General features: G+C 36.8%; 1 protein-coding gene and 1 long non-coding RNA gene across 10 annotated transcripts in view; one reads left to right on the forward strand and one right to left on the reverse strand.

Moving 5' to 3' along the window:
- The window catches only part of LOC115304592, a 121,581-nt gene extending 107,467 nt beyond the window's left edge, over positions 1-14,114 (forward strand). For all 3 annotated transcript variants that reach the window (XR_003914517.1, XR_003914516.1, XR_003914515.1), the window contains 2 exons: positions 12,120-12,241; positions 13,968-14,114. This is a non-coding gene — a long non-coding RNA (uncharacterized LOC115304592). The remainder of the gene's footprint in view (positions 1-12,119; positions 12,242-13,967) is intronic.
- The window catches only part of ARNTL2 (aryl hydrocarbon receptor nuclear translocator like 2), a 108,468-nt gene that overhangs the window by 61,616 nt on the left and 26,171 nt on the right, over positions 1-20,681 (reverse strand). For 4 of the 7 annotated variants that reach the window (XM_029954815.1, XM_029954814.1, XM_029954813.1 and 1 more), the window contains exons 2-3: positions 14,183-14,333; positions 12,572-12,673 (exon numbers count right to left, since the gene is read on the reverse strand). In XM_029954815.1, coding sequence (XP_029810675.1) covers positions 12,572-12,673; positions 14,183-14,333 — 253 coding nt within the window. Of the gene's footprint in view, positions 1-12,571; positions 12,674-14,182; positions 14,334-20,681 lie in introns of those variants that run through there. The other 3 variants (XM_029954818.1, XM_029954817.1, XM_029954819.1) reach the window with 2 other exon arrangements.

Genomic DNA, 20,681 nt, shown 5'->3' on the forward strand with positions numbered 1-20,681 from the left:
GTGAAGAAATGGGCAGAAGACATGAACAGACACTTCTCCAAAGAGGACATCCAGATGGCCTACAGGCACATGAAATGATGCTCAACATCACTCATCATCAGGGAAACACAAATCAAAACCACACTGAGATACCACCTCACGCCAGTCAGAGTGGCTAAAATGAACAAATCAAGAGACTATAGATGCTGGCGAGGGTGTGAGAGACGGGCACCCTCCTACACTGTTGGTAGCAATGTAAACTGGTGCAGCCACTCTGGAAAACAGTGTGGAGGTTCCTCAAAAAACTATCGATAGAACTCCCTTATGATCCAGCAATAGCACTGCTAGGTATTTACCCAAGGGATACAGAAATGCTGATGCATAGTCGCACATGTACCCCAATGTTTATAGCAGCACTGTCAACAATAGCCAAAACATGGAAAGAGCCTAAATGTCCATCACCTGATGAATGGATCTAGAAGATGTGGTATATATATACAATGAAGTATTACATGGCAATGAGAAAGAATGAAATATGGCCATTTGTGGCAAGGTGGATGGACCTTGAGGGTATCATGCTAAGGAAATAAGTCATGCGGAGAAGGAAAGATACCATATGTGTATACTCATAGGTCTAGCAGGAAAACAGGAGAAACCTAATGGAGGACCATGGGGAGGGGAAGAGGGAAAGAGAGTTGGGAAGAGAGAGGGATCCAAAACCTGAGAGACTATTGAATACTGAAAATGAACCGAGGGTTGAAGGGGTAGAGGAAGGGGGAGAAGAGATGGTGGTAATGGAAGAGGGCTCTTGTGGGGAAGAGCACTGGGTGTTATAAGGAAACCAATTTGACAATAAACTATTTTAAAAAATAAAATAAATAAAAAGAAATTTTAAAATGAAAAAAAATAATAAGCTTTATAAGGAGATGCTTATAAATTCCAAATAAAAAGAACCATTAGGATAAAAACTTAAGGGATGGTTTTCCTTCTCACTGTCTAAATAAAGAATAGCTTTCATAGTTGTGGTGCTTTGTCAAAAATATTTTAAAATATTTAGGAACAAACCTAACCAAAGATGTAAAAGATATGTATGCTGAAAATGATAGAAAACTTAGGAAAGAAATTGAAAAAGACACAAAGAAATGGAAAGACATTCCATGCTCATGGATTGGAAGAACAAATATTGTTAAAATGTCAATACTATCCAAAACATCTACACATTCAATGCAATCCCCATCAAAATTGCACCAGCATTCTTCCCAAAGCTAGAACAAACTATCCTAAAATTCATATGGAACCATGAGAAACCCTGAATAGCCAAAGTAATGTTGCTATTGAACACCAAAGCCGGAGGCATCACAATCCCAGTCTTTAGCCTCTACTACAAAGCTATAATCATCAAGACAGTATATTATTGGCACAAAAACAGACACATAGACCAATGGAACAGAAAACCCAGAATTGGATCCAAAAATGTATGACCAACTAATCTTTGACAGAGCAGGAATGAGTATCCAATGGAAAAATGACAGTCTTTTTAGGAAATGGTGCTGGGAGAACTGGATATCAGTGTGCAGAGGAATGAACCTGGACCATTTTCTTATAGCATACACAAAAATAAATTCAAAATGGATGAAAAACCTAAATGTGAGACAGGAAACCATCAAAACCCTAGAGGAGAAAGCAGGCAACAACCTCTTTGACCTCAGCTTTAGCAACTACTTACTTGCCACGTCTCTGAAGACAAGGGAAATAAAGGCAAAAACAAACTATTGGGACCTCATTAAGATAAAAACCTTCTGCACTGCAAAGGAAACAATCAACAAAACTAAAAGGCAACTGACAGAATGGGAGAAGATATTTGAAAATGACATATCAGATAAAGAGTTGGTATCCAAAATCCATAAAGAATTTACCAAACTCAACACCTGAAAAACAAATAATCCAGTGAAGAAATGGGCAGAAGACATGAATAGACACTTTTCCAAAGAAGACATCCAGATGGCCAACAGACACATGAAAAGATGCTCAAGATCAATTACCATCAGTGAAATATTAGTCAAAGCCACATTGAGATATCACCTCATACTGGTCAGAGTGGCTAAAATTAACAACTCAGGAAACAAGAGATGCTGGAGAACATGTGGAGAAACAGGAACCCTCTTGCATTGTTGGTGGGAATGCAAACTGGTATAGCCATTCTGGAAAACTGTGGAGACTCCTCAAAAAATTAAAAATAGAACTACCCTATGACCCAGCAGTAGCACTACTAGGAATTTATCCAAAGGATATGAGTGCTAATGCATAGGGGCACATGTACCCCAATGTTTATGTAGCACTGTCAACAAACAGTCAAATTATGGATAGAGTCCAAATGTCCATCAACTGATGAATGGATAAAAAAGATGTGGTTTATATACCTAATGGAATACTACTTGGCAATGAGAAAGAATGAAATCATTCAATTTGCAGCAACCTGGATGAAACTGGAGGGTATTATGTTGAGTGGAATAAGTCAGAGATGAACAGATACCATATGTTTTCACTCATATGTGGAACTTGAGAAACTTAAAAGAAGACCATGGGGGAAGGGAAAGGGAAAAAATAGTTTCAAACAGAGAGGGAGGCAAACCCATAAAAGACTTAAATACAGAGAACCAACTGAGGGTTGATGGGGACAGAGGGGGAGAGGGGAAAATGGGTGATGGGAATGGAGGAGGGCACTGGTTAAGATGAGCACTGGGTGTCGTATGTCAGCAATGAATCACAGGAATCTACCCCTAAAACCAAGAGCACATTGTATACACTGTATGATAGCTAACTTGAAAATAAATTACATTTAGAAAACCCAAGGAATTCATAACCCAAAATAATATGTATTTTTTTCACAAATGCTATTTGATCCTCATATTTGAGAATCATGTAGTTTCTACTATCCCCATTTTACAGATTAAGGATTGAGTCCAGTAAGGTTAATGACTGCTCAAGGTCATATACCTAATAGCAAGCTGGTATGCTTCCCATTAAGCCTCTCCAGTTGCTGTCATCATTGCCAGTCTGCTCTGTTCATGGTCTCTGAAGCAAAAGACTAAGTTAGATTAAGTCAGCTTCTTTTCTTTTCTCTTTTCCCTTTTTAATCTGATGTCATATTTAGGGAATAAAGCAAAAAATAATTTTACAGGTGAATGATTTTCTTCCTACTAATCTGGAACTATATGTACATACACATTACTTCAATTTCAAAAGACAAACTTTGACTGTTATGAATCATGCTTTTGCTTTGATTATAGATGTTTTGGCAAATGAACTCACTTGCTGAACTTGCCTTCTTGGTGAAATCCAAACCTACTGTACTTACGAAATTCAAATATACTGTTATTTAATGGTCCCTGACAGAAGAGCAAAAAGGCATGATCCTTTTAGCCAAAAAATTCACTCCTTGTTTGCAGCACAAACCTAGGTAATTAGTAAATTTGCTATCTATATTTTTTCCTCCACGCTGGCATTTGGTCTATAGTCATATTTTTACATATGGATTTAACAAGCTTTCTGATATCAATAATGTTCACATTACTTAGGCGCACTTTCTTAGTGTAGCATCTTATATAACAGAAACATAATTTTTTTCAAAAAACAGTGCAAGTTTTCCTTAAAACACACATACCTCCCCCAATGGCTGCATCCATGCCAATCTCGGCACTTGCTGCCTATACATTAATGATGTGTGGATCTCTTTCTCCAGACCAGAACTCAACCCTGAGTTCCAGACCCTTAATCCAACTGCCTACTTGAAGATCTCAGAAATAACACATTTTCATTGTGTCTGAATTCATCATCTATCATCCTCATTGGGTCTCATTGTGTCTGAATTCATCATCTGTCTGTCAGTCTCAACATATAATACCATCCTCCCCGCAGGTTACCAAGTCAGAAGATTTGTTGGACATTTCCTGTATGTCTGCCCTCCCTAATCAACAGTCATGAATTCTCTTGTAAATGCGTCATAATATGTCTCTCCCTTTTCATATCCTGCTGTCCAGAACTAATCTCTTAGACCAAATGCTCAGAAAACAATCTCTAGCAAGAACATCTCAGCTATTTTCTCTGCCTGCTGGATTTCCCCCTTTCAGGCCATCCTCGTGCTGTTTTCCATAGCAATTCTTTGAAGATGTAAGTCTGTGCCACTTTGCACCTGTTAGGAAAGCTATGTTCTTTTTAAAAATGGAAAATAACAAGTGTCAGCAAGGATATGGAAAAACTGGATTCCTTGCACATTGCTGGTGGGAATATATAATGGCACAGCCACTGTGGAAACAGTTGTGGTTCCTCAAAAACTAAACAGAATTACCATATGACCCAGCAATTCTATTCCTAGGTATATTCCCAAAAGAATTTAAGGCAAGGACTCAAACAGATACGTGTCCACCAATATTCATAACGGCCTTATTCACAATAGGCAAAAGATAGGAACAACGTAAATGCATAACAGATGAATAAACAAAATGTGAGCAGAGCACCCCAGGACCCCTCCCCGCCCAGGTATGCACACTGCCTTGGCTCCAGCCACCCCTCCAAGGCACTCTCTGTACAGACAATCCTGGAACATACTTGTCTGCACCCACTACCAGGGCACCCTCTGTGTAAAGACCCAAGGAGTCTCCTGGTCCACATACTGTCTTGGCTCTAGTCACCCTGCTAGGGCACTCCCTGCAAGCAGTGCCCCCCAGAAACCCCAGCTTGCACTCACTTCAGCTGCCCTGCCAGAACGCCCTCAGTGTACAGAACCTGAAACACTCGGGCCTGTATCTTCAACTTTAGCTGTCTGGACAGTGTGTCTGCATGGAGAGCACTGGGATCCCACAGCATATACCCACTTCAGCTTCAGTGGTCCTACTAGGATGCCTTCTGTGTGGAGAACCCCACGACACCCTGAAGAATACTCACTTCAGCTTCAACTATCTTGCCAAGGTCCTTCTGGGTGCAGAGCCTTGGGACACCTCTGCATGCACCCACTATCCTGCCAGGGCACCTGCTGCATGGAGAGCCCAGGGACCACATTGACCTGTACCCACTTCAGCTATCCAGCCAGGGTACCTACTGTGTGAAGAGTCCTAGGACACCCAACCCATGCCAGACACATCTCCAGCCAGTGTAAGTCACCAAGCACACAAGGTGTACATAGGGAATTACCATACATAGGACAATTCCTTCAAGTTTAGAAGAAGTTATTCTGCCTAATTCATGGAAACAAATACAAGAAAAATAGGGAGAGAAATATTCTCCAAAAGAATGAACAAGACAAAAACTCAGAAAAAGGAACTAAATGAAATGGAGGTAAGCAATATGCCTGACAAAGAATTTAAAGTAATGATCATAAAGATGCTCACTGGACTGGAGAGAAAAGTAGATGAACTCATGGAGACCTTCAGTAAAGAGATAGAAAATGTAAAAAAGAACCAATCAGAGTTGAAGAATACTATAACTGAAATAATATATCTTAGAGAGAATCAACAGTAGATTAGAGGATGCACATATCAGTGATCTGGAAGACAGGTAATGAAAAGCACATAAGCTAAAAAACAAAAGGAGAAGAAAATAATAAACAAATGAAGGTAGATTAAGGTATCTCTAGAAAAGTATCAAGTGAAAAAACATTCTCATTACAGGGGACAGACCTAGAAGAAGCAAGAGAAGGGGAAAAAATTTATTTGAAAAAAATAATAGCTGAAAACTTCCCTATTACAGGGAAGGAAATAGACATCCAGGTTCAAGAAGCACAGAGTTCTAAACAAGAAGAACCCAAGGAGGTCCAAATCAAGACACATAATAATTAAAATGTCAAAGGTTAAAGATAAAGAACATACAACTCTTGATCTCAGGGTCATGAATTCAAGCCCCATATTGGGCATAGAACCTACTTTAAAAAAAAAAAGAGATTTTTTTTAAAGTTTATTTATGGTGTGTGTGTGAGTGAGAGGGAGGGAGGGATGGGGGGGGAGAGAGAGAGAGAGGCCCAGAGCCTGACATAGGGCTTGATCTCACAAACCATGAGATCATGACCTGAGCCAAAAATCAAGAGTTGTACGCTTAACTGACTGAGCCATTCAGGTGTTCCCAAAGAGAGATTTTCAAAAGCAGCAAGAGAGAAGCAAAAATTTACCTACAACAAAAACCCCATAAGGGTCTCAGCTGAGTTTTCAGCAAGCCAAAGGAAGTGGCATGATATATTCAAAATAAGATGGAAAATACTTACAACCAAGAATACTCTACCTGGTAAGGTTATCACTCAGAATTGGAGGAGAGATAAATAATTCCACCACCACCACCAAAATGATTTTATTACCACAGAACTAGCCTTACATGAAATGTTAAAGGAACTTCTTTAAGTGGAAAAGAAATAGCCATTATTAGATGTTAGAAAATTATAAATAAAGATATAAAATATGACAGCATATACATAAAAGACGGAGGGAAGAGTGAAACAAAAAGTTTTTTTTAAAGAATGGGTTGAACTCAAATGACCATCAACTTAAAAAGAGTGCTATATACTTAGGATGTTATATATGAACCCCATAGTAATATAAACCCCAAACCTATAATAGATATACAAAGAAAAAACGAGAAAGCCAAACATGATGCTACAGAAACTCTTCAATCACAAATAAAGAGAGCAAGAGAAGAACTACAAAAAGTCAATAAAAACAAGAAAAAAGGATGGAAGTAAGTATATACCTACCAATAATTACTTAAAATGTAAATGGCCTAAATGCTATAATCAAAAGACGCAGGTGGCAAAATGGATTAAAAAAAAAACACGCACACAAATCCTGTCTACAAGAGACTCACCACAGACCTAAAAACACATATAGACTGAAAGTAAAAGGATAGAAAAAATATTCCATGCAAACAAGTGGCGGGGGGGGGAGTACAGGGTAGCAACACTTATATCAGACCAAAGAGACTTTAAAATTAAGACTATAACAAGAGTCAAGGAAGTCCATACATAATGATAATGGGCTTAATCCAACAAGAGGATATAAAGTTGTAAATATCCACACATCCAACATAGGAGCACCAAATACATAAAGCAAATAGAGAAATTGACAGTAATACAATAATAATAGGAAACTTTAACAGCCCACTTACATCAGTGCATAGATCATCCAGGCAGAAAACCAATAAGGAAACGCTGGCTTTGAACAACACATTAGACCCGATGGATGTAACAGATATACACAGAATATTCCATCTAAAAATAACAGAATACACGTTCTTTTTAAGTGTACATGAAACATTCTGCAGAGCAGATAACGTCAGGCCACACAAGCACAGGTCTCAATAAATTTAAGTTTGAAATGCATACCATGCATCTTTTTCAACCACAACAGTATGAAACTAGAAATCAGTCATAAAAAACAAAAAAAACAAACAAAAAAACAGTGCGTGGCTCAGTCAATTAAGCATCTAACTTTGGCTCAGGTCATGATCTCGCAGTTTGTGGGTTTGAGCCCCACGTCAGTCTCTGTGCTGACAGCTCAAAGCCTGGAGCATGTCTTCAGATTCTGTGTCTGCCTCTCTCTTTGACCCTCCCCTGCTCATGCTGTCTCTCGCTCTCTCTCAAAAATAAATAAAAACTTAAAATAAAAATAAAAACAAATGGGTCAACAAAGAAATCAAAGAGAAAATTAAAAAATACATATAGAAAAATGAAAATACTATAGTTTAAAATCTTTGAGACACAGTAAAAACAGTTCTTGGAGGGAAATATAGAGCAATATAAGCCTATCCCAAAAAGAAAGACAGAAGCTCAAATAAACAATCTAACCTTATACCCAAAAGAACTAGAAAAAGATAAACAATGGAGCAACTGGGTGGCTCAGTTGGTTAAGCGTCCAACTTTGGCTCAGGTCACGAGCTCATGGTTTGTGGGTTTGAGCCTCACCTCAGGTTTTGTGCTGACAGTTCAGAGCCTAGAGCCTGTTTCAGATTCTGTGTCTCCCTCTCTCTCTACCCCTCCCCAACTCGTGCTCTGTCCCTGTCTCAAAAATAAACTATTAAAAAAAAGAGAAAGCTCAAGGTGAGTAGAAGGAAGGAATTAGAAGAAAGGTGAGACACCAGAGAAATACAGAAGGATTATAAGAAAATACAATAAAAATTATATAGCAAAAACTATTGGACAAGCTAGAAGAAATGGATAAACTCCTAGAAACATACAATCTCTTATAACTAAATCAGGAAAAAGTAGAACATGTGAGCATACAATTACCAGTAATGAAATTGAGTTGGTAATCAAAAAATGACCAAAAAATGAAAGCCCAAGACCTGATAACCAAGACATGTAAATTTCACCAAACATTTAAAGAAGAGTTAGTACTATTCTCCTCAATCTATCCTAAAAAACAGAAGGCAAGCTTCCAAATACATTTTGCTAGGTCAGCATTCAGCATTACCCTAATCCTAAAACCAGACAAAGTAAAAAAATAAAAATAAAAAAAACTACAAGCCAATATCTCTGATGAATATAGATCCAAAAATCCTGAACAAAGTATTAGCAAACTACATCCCACAATACATTAAAAGGGACCATTTGCCATGATCTAGTGGGATTTATTCCCAGAATGCAAGGATGATTCAATATTTACAAATCAATCAACATGATAAACTGTATCAACAAAATTAATGATAAAAATCATATGATCTCCTCAATAGATGTAGTGAAAGCACTGGACAAAATTCAACATCATTCATGATGAAACCTCTCAACAACTGGGTTTAGAGGGAACATACTCAACATACTGCAGACCATACATGAAAAACCCACAGCCATCATCATACTCAGTGGTGAAGAACTGACAGATTTTCCTCTAAGATCAGGACAACACAAGGATTTCCACTCACCACTTTCATTCATCATTTTTATTCAACTGGAAGTCCTAACCATAGCAATCAGACCAGAAAGAGAAATTAGAGACAATCATATCAGTAAGGAAGAAGTGAAACTGTCACTACTTACAGATGATTTGACATAACATACAGAAAACCGTAAAGACTCTGTCAAAAAACTATTAAAACTAATAAATTCAGTAAAGTTGCAGTATACGAAGTATGCCAAAAGCTGCTACAATTTTATACACCAATAACAAACTGGCCCAAAGAGATTTTTTTAAATTTTTTTAATGTTTTATTTATTTTTGATACAGAGAGAGACAGAGCATGAGAGGGGGAGGGGCAGAGAGAGAGGGAGACACAGAACCGGAAGCAGCTCCAGGCTCTGAGCTAGCTGTCAGCACAGAGCCCGACGTGGGGCTCGAACCCACGAGCGTGAGATCTGACCTGAGCCGAAGCCGGAGGCTTAACCGACTGAGCCACCCAGGCGCCCGGGCCCAAAGAGATTATAACTGAACAATCCCATTTACAGTTACACCAAAAAGACTAAAATACCTAGGAATACACTTAACCAAGGAGGTGAAAGACCTGCACTCTGAAAACTGTAAGACATTGACGAAAGAAATTACAGATGACACAAACAAATGGAAAGCTATTCCAGTTCATGGAATGGAAGAATTTATATTGTTAAAATGTTCATTCTGCCCAAAGCAATCTAAAGATTCAGTACAATCCCTCTCAAAATACCAAGAGCATTTTTAACAGAATTTTGCACAAACAATCCTAAACTTTGTATGGAACAAAAGGCCCTGAATAGCCAAAGCCACCTTGAAAAAGAATAAAACCGGAGACACTGCAGTTCCAGATTTCATGATACACTACACAGCTACAATAATTACAACATCATGGGACTGGCACAAAAACAGACACACAGATCAATGGGACAGAACAGAGAGCCCAGAAATAAACCTACCGTTATAGAGTCAGTTAATCTGTGACAAATCAGACAAGATTATGCAATGGGTAAAAGAGTCTCTTCAACAAGTGGTTCTGAGAAAACTGGACCTAACACCATTCACAAAAATAAACTCAAAATGGATTAAAGACCTATAAGTGAGACTTGAAACCATAAGAAATCTGAAGAGAACACAGCCAGTGATTTCTCTGACATTGGGTCTAACAATACTTTTCTAGCTATATCTCCTAAGACAAAGGAAACAAAAGCAAAAATAAACTATTGGGCCTACATCAAAATAAAAAGCTTTTGTGCACCAAAGGAAACCAACAAAATAACAAGGCAATTTACTAAATGAGAGAAGGTATTTGCAAAAGACTATCTAATAAGGGGTTAATATCCAAAATATATAAGGAATTTATAAAACTCAACACCCAAAAAGCAAACAATCGAATTTAAAAATGGGCAGAGTAACTGAATAGACATTTTTCCAAAGACAGTCAGATGGCCAACAGACACATAAAAAAAGCTGATCACTAATCATGAGGGAAATGCAAATCAAAACCACAATAAGATACCACTTTCCACCTGTCAGAATGGCTAAAACTAAAAAGATAACAAATAACAGGTGTTGGCAAGGATGTAGAGAAAATGTCATATACTGTGGTGGAAATGTAAATTGGCCCAGCCACTGTGGAAAGCAGTATAGAGGTTCCTCCAAAAATTTAAAACAGAAATAACATATAATCCAATAACTCCATTACTAGGTATTTGCCCAATAAAACCAAAACACTAATTCAAAAAGATACACGCATCCTCATGTTTATTGCAACACTATTTACTATAGCCAAGATATGGAAGCAACCTAAGAGTCCATCAATAGACAAATGGAAAAAGAAGTGGTGTACACACACACGAGTATAACACCACCAAATAAAAGATGAAGTCTTGCTATTTCAACAACATAGATGAACCTAGAGGGTATTTTGCTAAGTGAACTAAGACTGAGAGAAAGACAAATATATGATTTCACTCATGTGGCACCTAAAAATCAAAACAAGTGAATAAACAAAAATTCACTCAGGTGGCACCTAAAAATCAAAACAAATGAATAAACAAAAAGCAGAATCAGACTTATAAATACAGAGAGTTAATGGTTGCTAGAGGGAAGAAGGGTGCGAGGATGGGCAAAATGGGTGAAGGGGAGTGGGAAATATAAATTTACACTCATAGAATGAATAGGTCATGGGAATAAAGGCACGGCATATGTAATAGTGATGTGTGCTGACAGATTGCAGCTGTGTGGTAAGCATGGCATAATGCATAGAGAAGTTGACTATGTTGTGCATCTGATACGAATGTAACTTTGTGTGTCAATTATACTTAATAATCGTTACAAAGATGTAGTATATATGTACAATGGAATATTATTCAGCTATAAAAAGAATGAATGAAATTTTGATATGTGCTGTAATACACATGAAATCTGAAAATATAATGTCTGGTGAAATAAGCCCAATACAAAAGGACAAACATTGCATGACTCTACTTACATAAGATATCCAGAATAGGAAAAATCATAGAACTAGGAAACAGGCCAGAGGTTACCATGGACTGAGGGAAACGAGGTATGGAGTATCATTATTTAATGAGTACAGAGTTTGATTGGGGTAATAAAACAGTTTTGGAAATAAGCAGTAGTAATAATGGTTGTAAAACATTGTGAACAAAATTAATGAATTGTATATTTCGTTGTTTAGTTAAAAATGGTTGAAATGGCATTTTTATGTTGTCTATATTTTACCAAATAAAAAAAGTACAAAGGCCAACAATGTTTTTAAATGTAATTTGATCAAGTTCTCTTCTCCTTAAAATCTTTCTGTTTTCCTGACTGCATGCTAGATTATTTCTATGCTCTTTCGTTCAACACATCTCTTTAGTTAGTCCATGTTCACCTATGATGACTCACCACCTCTGTGTATGCCGTCTGCTTTACTGTGCCAACCACAGTTCCTGATTTACAGGGTGTTATTTCATATTTCATGCCCTGTGCTTCTGCACAGCCCTTCCTTCTATCTAAAATACTTCTACTCCTGCTCAGAACGGCTTACTCCCATTCTTTATTTAAAACTTAGCTTAAGTCCATCTCTGCAGGAAGATTCCCAATCCTATTGAAATGCCCATCTGTCTTTGTTACCATAGTACCCAGGGTGTATGACAGTTTTCATGTGTAATAGTTATCTGTACCTTTCTAGTCTGTACACATTTCTTTTGTCTAATCTGTACTTCTTTCTCCCAGTCTACTGTGTGTCACATAGTAGGTACTCAAGAAATTTTAATGACTACATTCCAGGAAGCCTTCATCCATGACCCTTTTAAAGACCCAGCTCTCCATTCAAAACCAAGAGTGCCACAATAATGGTAAGCATTCTCATGCATTCTTGTTTAAAAATACCCAATATTTTGAGCCTCCACCAATGAAATCAATGTCATATCTGCTGAATGGCTTTCATGTACTGAGTCTCTGGGAAGGATGCTATACATCAGTACTTTGTAAAAACGTATGAAGCACTTTGACACCCATCATTTCATCAGAGGAATTGAATATGGTGGAATGAAAGAAGGACTAGGCAGAATGGAGAACCTCTAAGGGAGGTAATGAGCAATTCAGTGCGTATATACTCTCTTTCAGCTTTCTTCCTCTTCATGTTTTTCAGTAGGAATTATGTCAGATACAAGTCCAGGACTTACCTGCTGCCACTGGTTGCTGATATTTCTATCTTTGTCGAAAGAAGATAGGTAAAAGGATTCTGAGAAAGCTTTTCCACCACTTTTTCTGTCATGAATCCTGACCTGGAAGGAAGGAGGTCTTGGGTCACCCCTACCCACACATGTTGGGAAATGGACAGCATGATTATCCTCATATGCTAGAAGCAAGCTACACTGTCCAGATGCAGAGAGACAGGAAACAGAGTGTAATGAAGAAACTACCACACTAACAATCAGGCATTCTAACTAGTTGTGAAATGTTACGCAAGCCAATTGATATCTTTGAGTCCTAGCTTCTTCAGTTTCTAAAATGTGGGCAGTTGGCTAATCTTTAGTGTTCTCTTCTGCCAAAAGATCACTATCCGTCAGTATTTTGCATGTTTCTGTTATTTCACCTTCCAATGACCCCATTTCCCCATTCACTCCCCAAACCACTGTAAGGTCTCATCCACGCCCCATCTGTGGCATAAAACCTCCGGTACTCACTGCTTCACTTTGACAGCCACAATCGTATTTAGATAGTAGGAAAGAACAATGGGGCTTATGATTCTGAAGAAAAAGAAAGAACATAAAACCTACAATCACTTCTAGCTTGAGCTGAGTGGGGACTACAAACTGATCATTTAGAATGTAAAACAGCAAACAGTGCTAGGCAGTCACTTGGTCAACTGCAGTTATGACCATTCACATTAATGGAAGAGTCTAAGAGAATACAGACAGCTTGTACATTACTTTCAAGTCATTTATAGGTAGACCAGGAAGTGCACTGGTATTTGAAGAACACTGATTCTACTGTCTTGGGAATTTTAACTAAATTATAAAGTATATCGGGAAGAACAGATTTAAAAAATAGAATGTTTCATTATGTTCTCATCTTATCCCTCTACTCAAAAATTTTCCCTTCTGTAAGATTATCATCAACTATCATATTTATGTAAAATACCAGCCTAAAGTAGAATATTCTAGAACCCTAAAATGGAGTACTCTAGATTGTAATATTTAGCTTGCCTTATCAATTTCACCATATAAACCCTAGCTTCGGGGAATTCATTAAAGAATGTTTGGGGCTGTGAGCTGTATTAATGCAACAAAAATAAACTGGGAGATAGCAAGTGTCCTCAACATTGGCTTATTATCTATTTGGCTTAATAAACATGGAAAACAAGAATTTTATATGATTTAACTGACCACAGATAACCAAGGGCTGGTTATTATATAAATGATGAGTCAGGCAAGAAGCAATGTGGTAATTATTATTTTAAGTGAAATATAAAGGAAGATGCTCTCTTCACAGTTAAGCAATTCAGACAGGAAGGTAAGTATCTCAGTGTGACCATAAATGTTAAGCAAATTAACCTTATGTTCCTATATCTTTCAGATTCCAGCTGACCCCCACCTAGATACCTGCTAAGCTTCAGAATTCAATGGAAAAGTTCCAGATCAGTGACAGAGGAAGCAGATGGGTAGAGAAATAATTGTCCCCATCCACATGTTACCATGTAACTAAAAATACTCAAGGATTTAAGAAGTAATCTTTTTCTTTTTTCCTTAGAATCAAAGGTTTCACGAGGTTAGAGGAATAAATTCACTTACGGGGATGGGTCAGAATCACTTCCTTTTCGTTTTCTTGGGAACTCTGTCACATGTGGGCTGAGGGATCCAATAACTGCTGGGTTTGTCCATGGGCGCATATGACTGGAAACCATGGGAACAAAGCACTGGTTCTCGCCCATCAGTATTCTATCTGTGAAAGAGAAAGCACAACAGGACATCTATCTTTAACATCAACTTTTACTACATACACATCCCTGTCACATTTTAAGTGGCTTTTCTATCTTGTTATTTTAAAGATATCACCTAAATTACATAGAATTAAAGACAAATTATGTACATTCAAATATTAGAGATGTATTTGTTAGTCTATATTTCAAAGCTTATTTTTCCCATTTAATTATAAAAGAATTATAGAAAATATGGAAAGCATTGAGAAAGTAGAAAGGTGGGGGGAACCAAATGTTATTATTCTGCTATTGTTAGAATCTTTGTTTTTTCGTTTTCACCACAAATATGTATTGCAGTACATAAAGCTTTTTATCTACTGGCTATTGTATCTGGATAGCATCCCAGAAAGGAGTAAACAAGGTCAAGGGACATGAATATTTTTAACCCTTAATGGCCAAATATGGTAATAAAATTATTTTTGTATAAAGTGTGGTTTATTAGATGTTTAATAAAATATAAAAATCAGAATCACTGAAATAAAAATAGCCTGTAGTCCAAAAGTAGGCCTCCCTGAATAACTCTATTTATCCTATTAAAAATGGAGGATGTAACAAGTTTATATTTACATCTATAACTTACAACATAGATTAAAATATGTATGTAGTATTTAAAAGGAGAATGTAATAAATTTATAGTAGTGGGGGATTTTTTTTAACACATCTCTAGCTATAACTGATAGATCAAGCATTCAAAAGCATTGATATTGAAAATTTAGGGTGGCTGGTGGCTCAGTTGGTTAAGCATCCGACTAAGCTCAGGTCATCATCCTACAGTTTAAGCCCTGCGTTGGACTCTGTGCTGACAGCTCAGAGACAGGAGCCTGCTTCGGATTCTGTGTCTCCCTCTCTCTCTACTCATCCTCCATTCATGCTCTGTCTCTCTCTGCCTCTCAAAAATGAATAAAGTTAAAAAAAATATTTAAAAGGAAAAGAAAATTTAATCCACACAAAGGACAAGTTTGGTGTAATAGACATATACAGATGACTATTCCTAGGAGCTTCAAAATCCATTGTTTTGGGGTGCACATGGAGCATTTATAAAAATTACAATATACTGGACAAAAAGCAAGTAAGTCTCAACTTATTCAAAAGAATATCATACATCAAGTATTTAGTGACTCAGTATAATTATGATTAACAAAAAGATAACTAGAAAATCCCTGTATTTTTAAAAATTAAGAAGTATACAAATAACACCTTCAGATAAGGAAGAATTCAAGTATAAAATTATAAAATGTAACTAAATAATGATAATAAAATATTATACATCAAAATATGTGGAGATAGTGAAAGCATTACTTAGAGGGAAATTTTAACCTTCATTTTAAGAAATTAGAAAAAGATCAGTAAAATCCAAAGACTTGAAAGAATACATATCAGAAATATTGAAATACAATGCAAACAAGTACACATCAAAAAGCTACACATGGATTCTTCTAAAAGACTGTAACTCTAATAACCCTACTGCAAGATTTTTCAAGGTACAATGAGGACATAAGTAAATATGAGTGAACATAGGTCATAATTTTAGATAGTCTAGACATTTAAAAGACAGTAAAAATCTCATGAATGGCATTTTTTTTCTTAAGTTTATTTATTTTGAGAGAGAGAGAGAAAATGCATGCAAGCAGGGAAGGAGCGGGGGGGGGGGGGGGGGGGGGGGAGCAAGAGAATCTCAAGCAGGCTCTGCATTGTCAGCACATAGCCCAACACAGGGATCAAGCCCATGAACTGTGAGATCATGCCTGTGCTCAAATCAAGTTAGTCACTTACCAACTGAGCCACTCAGGTGCCCTTCATGAACAACATTCTGAGTATTTGGAATTTTAGATAGTTAAAAATTCTAGGAATTTTTTTTCATCCTAATAAAAACTGAAGCAAAAAGAAATAAAACCCTGAGTATCACTATATTCTTTCTTACACGATTGCACTATATAGAAAAAGAAAGATATTGGCTCTCAACTCTTTTTTATGAGGATTTCATAATTTTAAAATTAAAACTTGATAATGTCAGTACAGTAAAAGAAAATTAGAAGGTGTTTCATTTATGAACATATATAAAAAATCTTAAGATATTAGCAAATTTCAGACATGTACAAAAAGATGTATGTATTTCAGATATGTACATCACTCATGATGACCAAGATAGTTTTATTCCAGGAATGCAAAACTGGTTTAATATTAGTGAGTCAATGAATATAATTTATCAGAACAAATTAATGGAAAGATGTGATTATCTCTGTAGATACAGAATATTAATGAAGAAATACTGAAAGCATTTTCTTTACAATCAGAAACAAGAACAATTTTTACTACTATTCCTTTTCAACACAATAGTATAAGGCTTGCTGGTGGAGTAGGGAAAGAAAAAGAAATGTGAGGTTTAAGAATTGGGAAGGAAGAAAAATGTTTTTTTGCTATTATTGATAAATAGTATGATTGAGTATATAGAAAATGCAAAATAATCAACAGATAAATGATTAAAGTTAGAAAGCATAGGGGTGCCTAGGTGGCTCACTCAGTTGAGCGTTCGACTTCGGCTCAGGTCATGATCTCCCTGTTCATGAGTTCAAGCTCCACATGGGGCTCTGAGCTGTCAGCTGACAGCAGACTTGGAGCCTGCTTCCAATTCTGTGTCTCCTTGTCTCTCTCTCTCAAAACAAACATTAAAAACATTTTTTTAAGTATTGCAAATTGGCTATATATAGGATCAATATATAAAAATCAACTGCCTTTCTATTCACCAGTAATAATAATGAAATATTATTTATAATAACATATTTAAAAGGAATAAATCTAATAAAAGTGTATAAGAACTTTGAGGTGACTTGGTGGCTCAATCAGCTCAAAATAAACAAATATTTTTTAAAAGTGTATAAGATATTTACAAAGAAAATTATAAAACTTTATTTAAAATAGTAAAAACATCCAAGTAAATGGGAAGATATGCCATTGGGTTGGAGTCCTCAATATCATAAAGATATCAATTTTCCTAAAATAGATGTGTAATTGAATTCCTCTCAAAAGACTTTTTTTCTGGTAGAACTTCCTGAGCAATATAAAATGTATGTGTGTGTGTGTGTGTGTGTGTGTGTGTATATATATATATATATATATATATATATACACACACACACGTATATATATAAATGTATATATGCAATGGGTCATGAATAGATAGGGAAAGATGAAAGGACTTTCTGTATCAGATATCAGGACATTAATAAAGCTGTAGTAATTAAGATAATATAGACAAACCAAAGGAAAAGTAGAGAGGGTCCAGACATGTATAAATGGACACCTGCTAAATGTCTGAGGTGGCATTTCAGGTCAATGTGGGGAAAATAGCTTTTAAGCAATTGGTCCTGGGCCAATTGGTCTTCTCTATGGAAAAGAATAGATGGACCCCCTTTCTTATACCAAATATAAAACCCAATTCCAGCTAGAGTGAAGACCTAAATATAAAGGGTAAAAATGTAACAAATCAGACTCTAAAGGAGAGAGAATATCTTTATATTATTGGTGGGGAAAGAACTTTCCAAAACACAAAAAGATAAAACAGTAACCTGTCCGGGCCGCCAAGTTTTCTGTCTGCCTCAGGCAAGGATTATCACTCCGTTGAGTGAGCCAGTAAACAAGATTTGCATCTGGAGGCTGGAGATTGCCAAAATAACTTTGGCGACTGTCTTGCTGAGCTAGACGTGAGTGGCCAAGGCACACAAAAGATCAAAACCGTATTCTGTGTTAGTTCTCCATCCCCCAAGATTGCTGAGGCAAAGTCGGGGCGCTTCTTTGATATGCATTCGACTCTGTAGCCTGCCTAGGTCAGCTTGCCTTGTTTTCCCCCCTGAAGACTATATAAGAACAGTTCTTTGAATAAACGCTCTCTTTCGCCTGATTGGAGAACCGTGAGTTCTGTCTTTACTCTCTGCATCTCCCTCTCCTGCCCCCTGTTTCTCTCCCTCCCTCAGGAGAAGGACCCGCGACGATTCTCCGCCCTGCCGGTAGGGGCGGTCGAAACAGGTACCCCCCCGATCCCTGGGGACGAGCGGCCCGGCCATCGGGTTACAGCAAAGATCGATCAACTCAATCTTATAATTAAGTTAATGTCGATCAAAAGATACTATAAAGAAAATAAAGCCACAAGCCACAAACTGAAAGAAGGTAAGTGTTACACATATAAACAACAAAGGGTTAATATTTAGACTGTATAACAAATGCCTTTTCATCAATAAGAAAAAAGACCAACAACCCAATAGAAAACTATATAAAAGACTACCAAGCACTTCATAAAAGAATTCCAATTGCCAATACCCAAATGAAAAGGTAACAATCTCATTAGCAATTAGGAAGAACCAAAGTAAACGATAAGTCTACCCATCCCATGGCTACAATGGAAAAGCTGGAGGACACCAGATGTAAGTGAAGATGGAGAGCAACAAAAGTTTTATGCTTTGCTAGTGGGAATGTAAATTGTTACAACCATCTTGGAAGCAACTTTTGTATTACCTAATTTTGTACATACCTAATATGAATATTGCATATAATGTATGATTCAGCATTCCAGGCCTAGATACATAGAGAAACTCCATGCATACTAGGAGGAGACATGTACAAAAATTCATTAGCAGCACCATTTGTAACTGAATAACAAAAATAAAAACCTGAGAAAACTAGAAGCTAAATTTCCATTGACAGAAATATAAATGGTTTAGCCACTAAATGAAATACTAACAACAGTAACAATGAATGAAGTACAATATCAGCATGGATGAATCTCAAACTTGTAATGGTGGGCCAAAAAAGTGACAGCTAAACACCTACAGCATGTGTTTTTTTAATTATATAATTATATAAATTATATAAATAAGTCAAACTAATAATTTTTTTTGCAATATGAAGTTGCCACATTATATAGAAGAGCAAAGGAATACTGGATACAAAAGTCAGAATTCATCTGTATTCAATCACTGAAGGACACACAGGAGCATCGAAGATGAATCTAAGATACATCTAAGAACCATCTTCATTTTCTATTTCTTAACCTGGATGTGAGTTCAGATTTTTTTTTTAAGATTTCTTAAACTACACACATAATTTTTACAAACCGTTATAGGTTACAGTATATCTCACAATAAAGAAGTGGGGAGAGGGGCACCTCGGTGGCTCAGTCAGCTGAGTGTCTGACTCCAGCTCAGGTCATGATCTCGCGGTCATGTGAGTTCAAGCCCCCCATCAGGCTCACTGCAGTCAGCATGTCAGCACAGAGCCCACTTTGGATCTTCTGTGCCCCTCTTTCTGCCCCTTCCCTGACTTACGCTCTCTCAAAATAAATAACATTAAAAACAAGAACCAAACAAACAAAAAAGAAGTGGGGAGAATAATTTTATCAATGATTGTTGGCCACTTGGGAATTAAGTTTCTGATTTTTGGTATTCCAAGACTTCTAGGCTTGGACTCTCTTAGTGGGAACAATTCAAGATCACCAGATACCATATGAGATTAATTATGATTTCAGCTCCCAGACTTCAATCTGACGGACTTTGAATGGCAGAACACCATCTGTCTCCACAGAAAAATGTGGTGACTTTCTTACAATAAATGACAAATCAATAGGGAAAATTCAACTATGAACCATGGTTCATACCAGACCCTTCCCATCCACTTTCAACCTCCAACACACTCAAGCAAGCACCCTGTTTTCCTCACATAAGTTCAAAGTAAAAATAAATGATGTTTTTGTCTCTCATTCTAGGAAACATGACCTTCATATTTCAATTGTACTGCCTTCCTAACTCTTAAAATAAGAAATGGATCATCTTCAGGCTGGCAGAATAATATTCTTCTTTTCACAAAATCAAAACCTAAAGCTCTGAGGGTCCTTATTCGTATGTTCCCTAACGAGTGAGGGAATATTGCCCCCTTAATTAGCTATGTTTCATCAAGTCTGGCTATGGCAGTAGAAGTGAATTCAAAACAGAGGGCTTTCTGTAAACAAAAGGAAAATATGGGTCAGTGGGACTAATTAGTTCTGGATGAAAAGATCATGTAGTGGATTTTTCTTAAAAGGTGACTCAATTTAAAGAGTAAAGATTTCATTTTTAACCTCCCAATTTACTTTCAGCCTCCACATATACTTACTTAAAAAATGAGACCATGTGTTAGGAATTGAAAGTTAACTCTGCTTTTGTCAAACTCACTTTGAAGGTATATGCTTCAATATTTTGATATTGTCTTTCCTCACCAAACTGTCACTTCCCAATGGCAAAGATAATATATGTTACTTTTTCCCAGAAAAAATAGCATTTATT

Source organism: Suricata suricatta, chromosome 10, assembly GCF_006229205.1.
Source record: "Suricata suricatta isolate VVHF042 chromosome 10, meerkat_22Aug2017_6uvM2_HiC, whole genome shotgun sequence".
Lineage (NCBI taxonomy): Eukaryota > Metazoa > Chordata > Mammalia > Carnivora > Herpestidae > Suricata > Suricata suricatta.